The sequence below is a fragment of the Protopterus annectens genome, chromosome 14.part0 (genome assembly GCF_019279795.1).
Source record: "Protopterus annectens isolate FY-2018-M chromosome 14.part0, PAN1.0, whole genome shotgun sequence".
Taxonomy (NCBI): domain Eukaryota; kingdom Metazoa; phylum Chordata; order Ceratodontiformes; family Protopteridae; genus Protopterus; species Protopterus annectens.
The window spans coordinates 772,685,016-772,701,436 of NC_056748.1; the positions used below are offsets into that span (position 1 = coordinate 772,685,016).

At 37.4% G+C, this 16,421-nt stretch overlaps 2 protein-coding genes across 3 annotated transcripts in view; one reads left to right on the top strand and one right to left on the bottom strand.

The window, feature by feature from the left end:
• LOC122789234 (mitochondrial import inner membrane translocase subunit Tim23-like) overlaps positions 1-1,626 on the bottom strand; it is a 551,726-nt gene extending 550,100 nt beyond the window's left edge. Inside the window, exon 1 of the mRNA XM_044056517.1 lies at positions 1,408-1,626. Within this exon, the coding sequence (XP_043912452.1) occupies positions 1,408-1,513 (106 nt within the window). The 5' untranslated portion in view covers positions 1,514-1,626. The remainder of the gene's footprint in view (positions 1-1,407) is intronic.
• Positions 1,627-1,693: 67 nt separating this feature from the next.
• Positions 1,694-16,421, top strand: part of PARG (poly(ADP-ribose) glycohydrolase) — a 2,766,579-nt gene continuing 2,751,851 nt past the window's right edge. Inside the window, exon 1 of one of the 2 annotated variants that reach the window (XM_044056515.1) lies at positions 1,694-2,386. In XM_044056515.1, the coding sequence (XP_043912450.1) occupies positions 2,182-2,386 (205 nt within the window). In that variant the 5' untranslated portion in view covers positions 1,694-2,181. The remainder of the gene's footprint in view (positions 2,387-16,421) is intronic. The other variant, XM_044056516.1, reaches the window with a different exon arrangement.

Here is a 16,421-nt window from a genome sequence, read left to right on the forward strand (position 1 = left end):
CATCATCTGCTCAGCCCAGTCCCTACCCAAACTGCAAAAAGTCACACAGGAAGCCTTTTCCTCTGTTGAAACTTGGTTATCCGATGCCCAATTAATACTCAACCCAAACAAAACTAAACTACTCATCTTCCAACCCACCAAACATACTCAAAACAACTCTCACTTTAACATCACAGCAAAAGACAACACCACTATATACCCAACTGAACACACCAAATTGCTAGGAGTGGAAATAGACAAACTAAAATTTGACATTCGCATATCCATGACCATAAAAAAAGTCCACAAAAAACTAGGAGCATTATACAGAAATAAGCAACTTCTCACCAAAGCAGCAAAGATTTCAATAGCAAATTCCCACCTTATCTCCACCCTACTTTATGCCTCTCCAATATATACCAACCAAAGGCAATGCAATCTAAACAAGCTAGAGACCTGCTACAACAAAATCGCCAAATTCGCCACAGGGACATCCTACCGTAGTCACCACTCTCTCTTACTTGCTGAACTGAGCTGGCTTGAACTCCCTCATCTCCTTCAATGGTATCAACTCTCACTCGCCCACAAACTAGTAAACCATCCACTAAATGTCCCATCCCTCCAGAATCTACTCCAACCCTATCACACCACCAGACCACTAAGATCCAGCAAAAAAATCACTTGCAGATCACTAAAGCCAATAACTCTGCTGGTGAAGCACTATTCTCTTGCGCCATAGCCAAATTATGGAACTCCCTCCCACCCACAATTACCTCCATACCATCATGAACCCACTTCAAAACTTTACTAAAAGCGCACCTAAAAACATGCAGGCGATGCCCTTGCAACTCCCACTCTAATATCACCCACCCCATCCAACCATTACCTTTCTTTCCACTCCACTAACTACCTTGATTATAGCAAGCTCAGATGCTCATAAGCCTATTACTTATTATACAACAGGAACTTCTTATTGTAACATTTGTTAATGTCTGTTATGTACTTCACAGATAGATTCTAGTTGTCTACTGATGTACTATGATCTGTAAATATGTTGTAAGCAATTGCTATGTAAATTAGTAATCGCTACGTAATCCAATGTAACTACTGTCTGTTTATTTTAAACTGTGGAGCTTTTCTCCCCGGGTCTCCGCTGAAAATAAACCTACGTCCAGTCAGACACTCCCGGTCAATAAATTAATTAATATAGATACGATGCTACATGAAAAGTACGGAGAAGTCAGCATCTATAAAGTCAAGTACGCACTTGTAACTACTGGCAGGATACACACGTAACCATGGGCTATGGTCAGCTTACATGAAGCCATTTACATGAGCATATGTTACTCACACAAAGAAATAAAGCAAAATATGCAAATTCAGTGGAACTACATCATAATACCGCAACATAAGAAATATTATACTCACATGGTACACCAGCCAGCTCCGTGTTGGAATAACCATGTCCTCCGCTCCCGAAAAGCCCCCCAAAGCCACTTCCTCTGGAACTCACAGAGCCACTATTATTATCCATATCATACACACAATTTCCAAAACCGGGATAACTCTTCAGACAGGATACCAACTTGTACCCTTCTTCTACAACTGACCTCTGCAGGATGTTTACTGCCGTAAATTGTCACACTTGTAGAAAAGGTGTTTACGACTATTTACGACAGTTCACAAAACAGATTCTTAAAAGTCATATACCCAAATAAGCATTTAGTTTAAGATAGCTGCTTCATAAGTAATTATAATAAATGTATCTCTTTCTCTCTGAGCTGATTTGCAAAACTGTTCAGCCACATATAAAAATCAGTCAATGATAATGATGATACTATTCCCCCAGTTGGCGAACTTTCAGGTAGCTAAAAGGTTGTAAACCAAAAGTTATACCCCGATCACCTTTGCACAAATAAATTGGACAGCACGTATTTCGCATCAGGTTTTATGTATTTATTAAACGAATCAGACAGGTATGACTTTGGAATTGCCCGTTTCACAGTCATCCTGTCAACCCCATTTTCTGATTGGGCATTTCTTCTCCCGTAAATTGGTTCTAGGAGGAAGAAACTGAACGTTGGCCACTAAGTGAAATGTAGTTCTGTGTTAAAAAAGACAGGTGGAAATAAGTCTCAGTGTTTACAGTTATTGTCTGAGAGTACATTGTAGTATTTATATTATAACAGTGGTTCCCTCGGTATGAGTAAAGTGTCCGGTAGTGATTCGGACTGTGGACCTCTTCGGAAGAAAGCGAAACTAGATTTGGAAAGTAGGGACAATTGTGGCCTCATAGCTGGTGGACCCATCAGATCTGCAAATAAGAAAGAACAAGGTAATCTGTACTGTTGTCCAGAGCAGTCATCTGGGCTTAACGCTTCCACCAGTATCTCTCGTGTAAGAAAAGGTATGTTGTTATGGGGGATCAGTGAGCGATTCTTGGTGCATTTTTGTTAGTCATCTTCAAAATTTCTCGAGTTTCAGTAAACATTCTTTTGAAAATTAAGTGGTGGTATACCTCTCAACTGCCCCTAATTTCGACTCAGATTTTATCCCTCTTAATCCCTTCTCAAATGGTGATTTTTGGAAAAAATGTGATGAATTATAAATAATAAATAATGACAATAATTATCAGTTAGAGACTTCATTTAATTCCAAAAATGTATATTCATTCACATTCTCTTATTAATATCTCAGGTTAATAGTAGTAATATTTTAAAAGAGTCCCTGATTATTTCTGGATTTGTCCCTGAGTTGTTGAGAGGTATGCTGTCAAGTGCACCCCGTTAGAAGGAACGTTCTGCATTTCAAACGTTAACATTGCATGTTCCATTTAAAAGGCTGCCACATTCATTTTTAAGACTTTTTGAAACAGATAACCTCTGTGAAAATACTGAATTATATTAATTTAATATAAGTTTTTATAAGTATGAAAAAAGTTATCAGTCATGCTGTGGTTTTCCAAGTTGAAGTTGTTAGGAAGTATTAGACATTTTGCTCATTTGCTCTACATTTTGAGAGGTAGTGTTTCACATTCTGGAGAAGAAATGTTGAGAGATGCAAGAAGCAGTGACTGTAAAAGCAAAAAGTTTCAGAATGCTTTTTGCTGGCAGTGTATTGCGGGAAAATTAAGGTTGTGAGATGCTAGGGAGAGACATCCTGTAGTATTCTGATAATTTTTAGACTGTCTTCTTGTAGAATCTGTGAATCAGGGCAAGTCACATCACTTAACCTGTCATTGATTTCTGGTTACCAAGTAAGAAATGAAGATTTCTGTACTAAGCATTTTTATTATTCTTGGATATTGATTTTAGTAATATATAATACAGGAACAGGGTGGAGGTGCTTTAAGTCAATATTCTTTATTACACCTGCTTTGTTTCAAAATACTTGCACACTACCAAACCAAATTAATTTTAGATATTTAAAGAGTTTGCATTTTGCATTACTGCTGGGTGAGCTGTTTTTCCTGAGTATAAGCTAATCAGTATATAGTTTGGAATAAATAGTCCATTTTTTAGTTTATTTTAGTGTTGCTAATTCTTGTGACTTGCACATACTGGTGTATCTCACATTAGCAACAAGAAATAAAACTGATCAAGAAAGATGTCTGAAGAATCTAAATATTGGAAAAGTGATTGCAGTATAAATCTAAAACAAATGGCTGCAGTATTTAAGATATGTGGTGCCTTTCAACCCCCCCCCCCCCCCATTCAAAGCTGGGAAGCCTTGTTCATTCACATCTTCAGTTCACACTTTGACTGTTTCTGGGTCCTTGCAGAACAAGACTGTCACAGTACTCAGTTGACAAGTCAGAGAAACTAATCCCAAGCAAGATACTGGTTCATCATGGGACAAGACTATGGTTATCATTACTAATATATTTTTGCCCGTAGGGGTTATACATCTTTGAAACTGAAGTCAGTTTTTTTTAAGTACTGATGGAACAAAAAAGTAATTTAATGGAAATCTGTATTTCATACGATAACGTTGGGCAGTAAACATGTAAAAGATCCGGTTATTGTTTTGTTTCAAGACCAAGTTAATGATATTGTTGAGAATGTTACTGAAATGAGAGGGTTAGCTGAAGATTTTATCCTTGCAAGACGTGTTGTGAGGTAGACTGGTTAGTGGTATAAAAATGATAATCAAATAAAGTTGAAGACTTTAAAAAAAAGTATTTGCAATAGCTCAAGTACAAAGTGACTCTACTAGCAATGCTACAACTCGGCACAGTAAACAAGGTTAGGTGAAGCTAATTTTGCAGAGCATAACCCATTACTTCTTACATTTAAAAACTGATTTGCCAGGCATATAACAATACATATGTCTCCAAAGCTGGTCTTGTTTAGGCTAATTTGATTACTGATTTGAATATTGTTTTTTTTTTGTTTTTTTTTTACTGATTCTTTGATACTCTTCTAACATTACATTTGGTACACATTGTGACATAGTGACCATGCCTGGTTGGCAACCAGGTGTGTTATCTGCTGCATACACAAGAATTTGAGATGGTGTTTCCCAAGTTACAGTTTAATGAAGGGACATATAGAGCATTCCATAATTCAGAAGGAAGCAGGTCTACTATGCAGCTAACAGAGAGTAGTTTTCCTTGAGTTGAGTATTAGGAGAGTTAATAGTGCAGAGAATTAGAGTCCAGATTCCTGTGCAGTGGACTAGAGGAGTCTCAACAAAGACATCTGGGTGGTGGTGAAATATAACTGCCAAATCAGAAGTAGCATTCTGGCATCAGTAAGGAGGACTATTTTGTTGTTTATTCCCAGACTGGATGGAGAAGGACTATTCTGACCTGTAGAAATTCCATTGTTACCATTAACCTAGAGTAACTGGAAGAAACTGCTTCAGCAGTGTGTTTGCATGCTATTGCCTCTAAGCTAGATAGACTGTTGGACTTTTATTCTGTGCACTTGTTAACTATCTGTAAATACTAATTTTGTTCTTGCATTATATTGTGGCACAAACCAGAGCCTTGAAACAAAGCTAATAGTGATGTAAACTGTGGTCTTGTTTGCACCCCCTGTATATAGGCAGAAGATATCATTACTGTTGATTTTTGTAAAATGAATCCAATTCTGGCTCCAGAGAATAATTTATTTTTAACATTAGTTTATCTCTGTTGCATTAGCCATTAGGTGCAAACTATGTACTACACACTATGCTAAATAAAAAGTAACCTGCATCGTCTACAGTGCTTAGACTCTCTCCTACAGCATGCACAGTAGCTAACATAGTACATAACTCATTTATCTCTTTTGTTAAGACATTAACACTTAAACCTTTCCTCGCTGTCTGCCAGGGGAGGATCCTATTGTGTCTGATGAAATGCAGGCAGTCTGATAGCAAGTATTACAACCATCCAGTCTAGTACCATGGCATTTCTAGGCACTGTAAGCAACAGGCTGAAAAAATTGTTTATAGTTTCCCAAAGGAACCCTTCACAACTGTGTCCTTATCACTGTTGTCTAAGTCTTGAAAGAGAGAAACAGTGTGAACGTGCCTCGTTCATGTACAGAAGATGTTTGGAGCAATGCCTCTTTCTCTGGTGCAAACAGTATTTTGTAGTGCATATGTCTCAAGTAAATTTAAATGTCTCAACCAAGTATTTTATGCGTCAGTGCTGCACAAAAGCTTGTCTAGTAAGTTTGCTTTATCAGCAGATCATAGTCTAAGCTTTGTAAATTGTTGCAGGCTGTGACTGAAATTAGTCATCTGTGACTAGTGTTGTACACTGGTAGATAAATAAATTGGTCTCCATTTTTGCAGCAGGCCTTTTTTAGGTAATCTCCTTGCACTAATTGCATGGTGTTTTATGCTGGTGAAATGGCTCACAGAAGTGCTACAACTTTGCATAAGCATGTAATAAAAGATTTTTAGTGAAAGGTAGAGAAGCATAGTTCTGATGTAGCAATCCATACACAGGCATGATTTTCAAAAGGAACAGTGATTACAGTTTATAGAACAGTGATAAAATGAAAAATGCATTTTGAAAAACATTCAAATTGACTGAAGAATTGAAAACCACTCACAGAAATGTGATGGATTTGTGTAAGTACATAAGGGAAGTTTTTAGAAGAAAGGGGAGAGATACTGAAATTTGATTTAGTAGTCCATACCTCGCACAGAATTTCAAAAAAAGATTCACAAACCAAACCCGGATTAACCGCATGAAAGTAAGTAACTCTAGAAGTCACTACTCATTGTGTAGTCTGGAATGAGTGGACATCACAGATGTCCCTGTTATGTATGCAGTAAAAGTGTTGCATGTAGAAGATGTAGGCACAGGCTGCATTGTCACTGTCTTCAATAGTTTAGAAAGTCAGAATTTGAGAAATGTAAGCTTACCCTGAAAAATATGTAGAGGATACATATGATCATAGGAGGTTACTAGGCTATCGACCTGGAGGTCATTTCAAGCCTATCCCTTTCATCCCAGTGTAATACCATAGATACTCTTGTCCAGTGGTGCACAACCTTTTTGTGGGCAGGGCCACTACATGAATTCTTAATGCATCTGTGGGCCACCTCAAAACATAGTAAGTCGTTACGAGTTAACAAGAGGTACAAGTGACAGGCATTTTTTCTTAAGACAGCAGTCATGAAATTGCCTGTTTTTCTACATCAATTTTGCATTTAACTTTGTTCTGGCTTGCAGCCATGACTTATTACAAACTCTTGCAGAAAGTTGCAACTGTTTACAGACTATAAGGTATAAACGAGAAAGAATAGTTACTTCCGTGGCTAAAATTAGAGGTGTACGCAACTACAGTCAATTAGGTAAGCAAGCGCGTGCTGGAAAGTTTGCATGACTGGAGTAAGGCATAGTATTTTTTCACTTTTTATTAACATTTTTTGGTTGCTGTCTGGGGGCCGGATGGCATTGCATGGTGAGCCAGATTTGGCCCCTGGGCCGGGTGTTGTGTACCACTGCTCTAGTCAATACCTAGGATTGTATTTAGTAATGACTGCCCATTTCCAGGAGGGCTGTGGGTGCTATCCCCAGTAAGAATTTATGGTGCCCCATCCACTTGTCCAGGTTCCATTTGAATAGTGTCATAGAGATGCTTTGCTTCACGTGAATTGGGAACCTATTCCAAAGATGCGTCTGTCGCTGGGAGACAAATCTGTCCCTCCAGCACATCCTTTGCAAGTCGCAGGCCATATTTGGGTCCATGGAATGGGTAACTCTTGTCCTGTTTGATTTACAGATGTGCAACAAATTCATTAGGTTTGGGTCAGAGATTGCTATGCCACCTATCCATTTTTTTTCCGGAGTATCTGGAAATCAAACTGATTGTCCAGTAGTCTGGAAAACACTGTACAAACACCAGTATTCTATTTCAAGAAAGGAAACAAACTATTAGAATTTGTAAAATCAGTGGATTTACAATGTTTTTTTTAAGAAAAGCATAGTAAATCAGCACAAAGCAGACATCAGGAATGGAAAAAGAGGGTGTTCCTATTAGATGACTTCACAATAACGTCAGAAAATAGGCAGAACTTGGAGGGGAGAGGGGGTGGAAGTGGGTGGGGTTATGGGTGATGCGAGGGGTGTGGCCTTGGTCCAGTTTTAGCCCCAACAAAAGGTGGCAACCCTATAAAAAACAGAAAAAAAGGAAGGCAGGATCGAGCAAACATTAGTTAACAGCAAAAACAACAAAATCCAAAAGGAAAAAAGCCAAACCAGCAAAGTCAGGAAGCAAATTTAATATCCAACAAAATCCCAAAGGTAAAAGCAAGCAAAGCTTTCAGGTTACAAGAACCCTTATTCAGTGGAATGAATAAAAACAATTTTAAACACTCAACTCTTTTATATAAAACACATGACACAGTCATCCTGTCAAAATAAAACATTTAATTAAGACATTAATTGAATTAAATAAGTAATGAGAAGAAAAAAGTAAAAAAAACAGCTTTTTACAAGCATTGAATGGGAATTGCACCCAAATGTCATGCATGGCAGGTAAAAGTTCTACCACCACTATTTAACATGATAGTATTACTTTGTATTCTCATCTGCTTTTCCTTTAGAACAGGTTTAATACTAATTGCCGCATTAAGCCCTGGATCCTTATCTGCATTAAGCTTCAAGATCCATCTGTATTCTAAAATTTCAACCTATTTTTAAAATCATCACCCCTAACATTCGGATACACTACTTGAACAACCCTAAATCCAAAAGTAGTGGTAGAACATTTGCATGCCATGCAGGAGATTTGAGTTTGATTCCCAGTCAATGCTTATAGGAAGCTGTTTTTTACTTTTTTCTTCTCATTACTTACGTAATTCAATTAATGTCTTAATTAATGTTTTATTTTTATAGGATGGTTATGTCATGTGTTTTATATAAAAGAGTTGAGTGTTTAATTGTTTTTATTCATTGCACTGAAGAAGGGTTGTTCTAACCTAAAAGCTTTGCGTGCTTCTACCTTTGTGATTTTGTTGGATATTAAATTTGCTTCCTGACTTCGCTGGTTTAACTTTTTTCCTTTTGAACCCTATATGTAAGCAAGGCATAAGTCTCCCCTAAGAAGTCTATACGATACTGAGTATAGTGACAGGGACTTTAGTCAGTCTGTGTACATGTGCTGTCCCTTGATCTTCCTAGTCAGAAACCTCTGAGGTCTCTCCATTTGTTGCAGGTGCTTTGTACAGTACATGCCGATAGGGGCGTTATACTCCATTATGGGCCTGATTAGTGATGAGTATAGAGGGATTATAACCTCCTTCGCTCTAGAGGCGATGCCTTTGCTAATCAAGTATGCTACTTAGGAAGCCTTCCTTACTACAGTAGATACATGGTGGTCAAAGTTAAGGTCTCAGTGTTCTTGTGTTGCCAGATCACTTACCACTTCGTAGGTGCATAGGGTATTGTTCTTAATTTGATAGTGTGAAGGGACATTTTATTTTACTGAAGGGAACGATGATGCATTTCTTTGCATTCAGTTTGAGACTGTGACCAAGACACCAGTCACTGATCCGTGTAAGACTTTCATGAAGTATACTGATATAATTTGGGGATTCAGTAATTGCACCCAGTTTTCAGTCTTCCACAGACTTGGTCAGCCACAGTGCCTTAGTTTTTGCCTGAACTACTGAGAAGTATGTAACAAACAGTAGGGGCCTAGCACTGACCCTGGTGTCACCCCGCTGGTGACAGGTCTGTTGGTCAATGTGGAGTCACCCATTTTGATAGTGTGTGGCCGGTTTGTGAACCAGTTGGCCACCCATCTTACAACAAAGGGGTTCACATTCATTTTGCTAAATTTATTGGTAATGCCCGAGTGTGGGATTGTGTCAGAGGTGTTTTCCAAGTCGAGGTATGCTGTGTGCACAGATCTGCCCTGGTCATATTTTCGAAGAAATCCACCAGGTTTAACAGGCAGGGCCTACCTTGACGAAGGCAAATTGGGTTGGATCCAGGGTTTGGAGGTCACATGTGTCTTTATTTATGAGGTCCATGATGATACGTTCCATAGCTGAGGCTAGTCAGACTTATGGGTCTATAATTCCCTGGGTCTGTTGCTAAGCCACCTTTGTGGAGGGGAGTAACTGTTGCTGTTCTCATTCCACAGGAACAAAGCCTGTGGTTTAGGTTGTTATTGAATGGGGTACTTAATGGTGATGCTAGTTCATGTTTTAGTTTGTTTAGAAGACAGCCTGGGATGCCTTCTGGTCCCATAGAGGCTGTATTTATTACATTAGACAAGGCTTTAATGACCTGTTGTTGGGATATGTGGGGTGGGAGGTTGAGGATAAGGTTTGTGATAAGTTTGGAGGGGATAAGGAAGTGAAATTTTTGTTGTCTGTCCACTAGCAGGTTTGCTATCTCTGTGAGATCAGTGTGTGTGATACCGTTAGTCACTAGTTTGGCACATGCTTGGGTCCTACCTTTTAGGCTACGTATGTAGCTGTAAAAGGCCTTAAGGGTTTCCTTGGCTGTGATTGCTAAATTTTTCTCAAAGTTACCCTAAGAGGATTTGACATGTCTTATTTGCCTGTTGAGGCTGAGCAGGGTGCCTTTCCATTGTTGAGGCCTCACCTTGGTTTTCTTAGACAGCAACTTTTTGCATTTATTGTAAAGTTTGTTAAGCTGCACAAATAGCAGTTGCCTTCATGACAAAATAAAGAATATACCTTTGGATGTTACTTCTGGGTCTTGTTGAAACCTTCTGGTGAGGTTGTTGCAGGAGGTGAATAGAGGCTAGAATTCTGTAAATTGGTCTCATGAGGCTAAACAAAAGGCTAATGTTTGTTTTACATAAATTCACACTACTGTGCGTCAAACTGTGCACATTGAACAGATCTTTTCCAAAGATACTTATGAGTAACAGCATTCTTCAAGGTTTCTTTTCGAAATAAAGTTAGTCCCTTATGCTTTGAAGTTGAGTTAAACCACTTCTTACAAAACAGCTGAACTTGTGAAGTTTTCACTGTAGGCTGCACCCTACTCTTTATAGTGAGATTAGATGATTCCATAAAACTCTTGGTGATCGTAGCCTTTCATGAATGTTGTTATATTTAGAACAGTAACTTGTCCCTAATGTGGGCAATTTGTGTGCAGCATAAGTTGGTGTTTTTTTTTTCTAACACCTTTATTAAATTTATCACTTAAGACATAAGCAAACATACATTTAACAGAAAAGAAAACCATTTTGACATTTTTCAATTTAAATGCAATGTATATTGCACATATTTTTCTTTGCTACTGTCATCAGTCCAACATTAAAAAAAAAAAATAACTGAATTCCTGCCTTCCCTTAAACCTCACTCCTCCTTCTCCAGAACATTATTATGTATGTATTGTTCCTACAATTTCCATTTATTTCTATGTAATTTTCTCCTTCCCTTAGCCAAAGTTGCATCTTCCAGTTATTTTATCTTTTCTATAATATTCAGTACTTCAAGTAGAGTTGGTCTAGACTTTGCTTTCCATTTTTTAGTATTTGCTTTTTTGGCAGCTAACCGAATTAAACTTAATAATGCCTTACTATATCTAGGCAGTTCAGATCCTGTATCCCAGCTCAAAAGAATAATTTCCTTACTTACAGCCATTTGCTCACCCAATATTTCTGATAGAGTACTCTATAGGGAATTTTTTTAATTCTGCCAACTCGTTACACTCCCAAAACATATGTTCCCAGGTACCTGTTTCTTCTCCATCACACCTGCAACACATCTACGTGAGGAATTTGTTTGAAGACTTCTTGGGGTATAAAAATATCCATGCAAACACTTCCAAGCAAATATTCTAAACCTTCTGGACTTGGTTGCATACTTGGGAGCCATGCTTATGTCTTCCCATTGTCTTCTTGTAAATTGCTTTTCCATTCTCTGTCTTCCCAGTCTTTTCTACTCTCCTCTGACTGATTCTTATAGTTATCCTGTATATTTTATATGCCCTACTAATTATCCCTTTTGTAACAGCTGCATCTGTTCTAGATTCGACTAAAAACTCTACCAGAGCAGGTCTTTCACTTAAAACTCCCATGTCCCTTTCTCTTTGCTTGTACTCTGAGAGCAAGCCCTAGTAGGGGAGGCAACCTCTAGCCTGCAATACAAATGTCTTCTTTGCCTCATCCCACTCTATTACCTTTCCTATTTGAATTATTTGCTGCCGATATTTTGAGTCCTTGTCCAGTTTTCTCCAGTAAATTCCAGCCCCCTCTTACCTATTTTCTGTACCCCTGCTTGCAGTCATCCCTATTGGCAAAACCTCTTTTCTCCAATCTTGTATTGGCGTAGTTCTTAGAATAATTTGTGCTAATTTATGAATCTAATATTCTGTATGGTTGTTATTATTCTGTTTAAAGATCTGCATCAAAAATCCCACTTTCTTTCTATTTCTTGAACTTTCCCCCTTGCTTCATTATCACCCCTTTCTACTTTGAATAAAAACCTTTTGCTTGTGTTTATGTATACAAGCCTTAATTGTGTAGCTCTAAAATATCATTTCAAATCAGGTAAATGTAAACTACCTTGTCCTTTTGGAAGGATCAGCTTATCCCACTTAACCCTTGCCCTCCTTCCCTCCCAGATAAATTACTTCAGTTCTTTTTTATTTATTGTCCACTGCTTCTTCTTGGGTTGATACAAGTATGTCTGACCTGTATACAAGACTAAAGCGGCTTAAAACATTTTCACTGCTTGTATCTTAATGTCCATATCCATAAATAAAAGCTAGTTTCTCAATTTTTGTATTCTCTTTTGTTTAGTCTCTTCCCAGCTATCCTTACTTCTGTTATGTCAGCTATTTTAAATCCATACTCCTAAATATGTCATCTTATCATGGCCCCATAAATATAGTTATTGCTGAACCAGTTCATGTGTGGGTGCATGATTTACTGCTATAGCCTTTGTTTTGTCTTCATTAATTTTATATCATGAAAAGACTTGAAACTGCTTAAAAATGCTTCACAACGCTGAAATGCCCTTTTCTGATTTTTTCAGGTACAAAATAATATCATCTGCAAGTAAAGCCACCTTTTTTTGATTACAATAATAATTATATCCTTGTATTTCTGAGTCCGTTATTTTCTTTGCCAGTGGTTCTAAATGTAAAGGAAATAAAGGGGAAATAGAACACCTCTGCCTGGTTCCTCTGTTGAAACATAGCTTATCTGAGAGGAACACACAAACTTTAATTCTCATCTCTGAACCTTCATGTAGCCTTCTAATTAACTTGATTATTGTATCAGAGAATGAAATTGCCTCTAATGCCTTACTCATAAAATCACAGTTTACTCTGAAATGTTTTATCTGCATCAAGACCCACCAACAACAGAGGCGTATTCTTACATTCTGCTTCCCAGTGCATTCATTGTCCTAGTAATGTTGTCAAATGCTTACCTCCCCTCCACAAAACCACACCACACTAATCCATATCAGTCAATTTTGGTAGTACCTTTGCCTTTCATTTAGCTAGTATGGACATAAAAACTTTATAAGTTTAGTTTAAAATTGAAATGGGTCTATATGTAGATGTGTCTGAAGGGTCTTTGCCATGTTTAAGTAACACGGCCACCACAGCTTTCTTCCAAGATGTTTCTGCTTATCCTCCTTTTAAAATACTGTTGAACAAAATCTTCCAGATCTTTATAGCTTTCTTCCCTCCTAATTTCCAAACTTCCACAGAAATGCTATCTCTTCCTGGAGACTTTCCTGAGCATTAGTCGGTGTTAAGCAGTTTTTAAAGGTAGACATGAGCCATGCATTGCAGCAAAATATGTTAAAGATTCAATCACATAACAGTAAATATTTATAAAGGTGTGTTCACATCTGACTGCCTTTTAGGATATTTTCCTTACCTAATGACATTCCTAGATAGTAAGCTAGACCATAGCAAGTATAAGGACTTAAAATGCTGAGAAGAAATTGTAAATTAGCAACCAAGATGCAAAGGTTACCTACCTACAGCATAAGCAAGAACTTTATGTAGGTCAACAAGAGTTAATGTAGAACATCAAGACAGTATACAACATACATTTAAATTGTCCACATTTTTACAAATCTTAATATACCCACAACCAATAACAGTTTGATTAAAATACATATTGCAAGTGTTAAAACCCCAGCCACAATAAGTAATGCATTCAAACACAATTAGTATCAGCTTCATTAACTTTTCATTCTGTTCAAATTTCATTTTGAAGCAGAATTAGCCGAGACAGTAACATGTCTCTGAACATATATGCTGCGGAAACATATGGCTGTAACTGAAATTCATCTGTTATCTCTAAACTGCTGACACATGTATTAATCTATCCCACTCCACAGCTTTAGTAGAATTGGCCTTCAGAAATGCAAAAGTCATCCTCGTTTCCAGGGAAAGGAGCCCTCTGGCCTACAAGACTTCTGGCCAGTGTGAGATATAAGGCCCTAGACTGTGTCTTGACATCTGTAAAATACTGAGGCATGCAGCTGTTGCTACCTCACATGAGATTGATTAGGAGTGTACACGTGGGTATTTTTTTTTAATTACCGCCAAGATTTTTTTGTAATTGAGGTCTGTACTTCTTAGCAAAACATTGATATTCAATGAGGATCCTCAAAAGCTGAGCTTTAGTGTTACCTTATATCACAAGCATAGTTTTTAAATGTCAAGAACGCAAAAATAGATTATGCTTATACATAAAATAAAAATAATTGCATTAGGACTTGTGAAATCAAAATGATGGTAAAGATTTATAGAAGTAGCTGAAATAATTGCAATAAGAATTAAATGCAGTAATAGCTTCAAATCTCTCTTGGTCTGAGGCCAAATTAATTAATGGTCATATTTTCAGAGTAGACCCAAATGTTGTCAGAATTCTTAGCATCAGTAATTCAAGTACAGACATAACCTTCTCAGATTCAAGCCTAAAGCATTGATTACAAAGTAATTAATGACAGCAGGCTATTTTAAAACCTTTTTGGATTTGCTTTCAAACTTGCATAACTGTACTAGTACTACTCCTCAGGAATCTGACATTCAGAGTCTTTAAACCTATGTCAGCTATTTCTAGTAAAGTTGGTCTAGAGTTTTATTTCCTTTTTACTTTACTATGTGCATGCAATTCTAATTCTGTATTGTAGCTCAAAAAATTATCTCCCCAGTGAATCCGATCTGCTCCCCCAGCATCTCAGACAGAGCAGTCTGAAGGGAATCCCTAAAGTCTGCTAGGTCATGACACTCTTCAAGAAATATGTTCCCGGCCACCTCTTTCTTGCCCGTTGCACCTCCAACATTTGCTGTCCACCTGAGGAAAAATTCTTTGGAGTCTACTTTGGGTATAAAAATACTTACGTAAACACTTCCAAGCAAGTATCCTAAATCTTCTAGACTTTGTTGCGTATTTGGGAGACATACTTATATCCCCCATTGTTTGTTTGTGAATTGCTTATCCAGTCTCTTCCCAATCCTTTCTAAGCTCCTCTTATTGATTCTTACAATTATCATGCAATATTTTATATACTTCACTAATTATTCATTTTTTAATGGCAGCTTCTGTTCTAGATGTTATTAAAAACTCTGCCAGTGTTTTTCTTTAATTTAGGAGCCCCCTATTTCTTTCTCTTTGCCTGTACCCTGATATCAATCCTTGATAGGGAATGCAATCTTTAACCTGCAGTACAAATAAATTCTTGGCCTCTTCCATTCTATTACCTTTCCCTTTCTAGTTATTTGCTACCAGTACCTTGGTTTCTTTGCCGTTTTTCTCCAGTAAATTCCAGCCCCGTCTTGCCTGTTATCTGTATCCCTAACCACAGTCATCCCTATTGGCAGAATCTGTTTTCTTTATTCTCGTGCTGGTTTAGTTCTTAGAATACTCCTTCCTATTTTATGAATATAATACTCTGTATGATTTTTTTGTTCTCTTTAAGAGTCTGCATGTCTGACTTCTCTCTCTAGATAAATTTAAAGGCTTTGTTTAGTCCGTGGCATTTCAGTAGTTCAAAGGTTGCTCCTTTCTTGTTTTTGAAAGAGTAATTACTAACTCATAAACCAGTTGGGTGTACACTAAATTGATACTGGATTTAGATTGTTCTAGACAAAGTTGTTTAAGTTTTTAACCAGTGCTTCAGTCTTTTGATGCACTTGTATGTTATGATGGCAACACACTTATTTTTAGAATCACCTGATACATATACACATGGTGTTAGTGCATTATTTTTACAATAAATGCCAACTGGATCAGATAATTGTTGGTTTACCAGCAAAATATACATTGGATGTATATGTTTAAAATAAATAAATAAAAACAATATATGCATTGTATGTGATGTGTTATGTCAAGTGTGTTTGTGTGGTTAATAACTGTTGAGTTGACCACATATGATTGACTTAGCAGCTGATTGATAGGTGTGTGAAATTGCATAATTCCTGGGGTTGGAGCATATACTCTTATCCCATGTTGGTGCTGTGTCAAATTTAGTATATATATATAAGTAGCGGGGGTGTGCTTTTTTATTTGTTTTTTAAGTTGTAAATTTTGCAAGCACTGAGGCTGTTTCTTGGCGCATGCATATGTTCGCCTTTTCAGTGCTTTGACATTGACATTTTGCTAGTGTGGACTGTATTAACTTACAGATAGTACACCCATATGACTCTCTCAGAGTTAGATGGTCTTTGTAAGTCTAGTACTGTTGTCTCTCCAAACAGGAGTTGTACATATTAATTTGAGATGAATTTCTTGGCATCCATATCTCGGGCACATAAAAAGCCATTTATGATTCGCGACTCAGTCATTATCCTCTGTGGGGTGGCTGAGCATAAATTCTGATATTGAGAAGAAAATGGCACTCTGAGCTGTGTGTATGGAACATAGGAAGCATCACTGCTCTGTTGGCATGGGGAAACTATAAAACAGTCTTCTCATAAATTGTATGGTGCTCCATTTCTTGTAAAAATGTTTTATGTTCATTTGTTCATTTGTGCATTCATA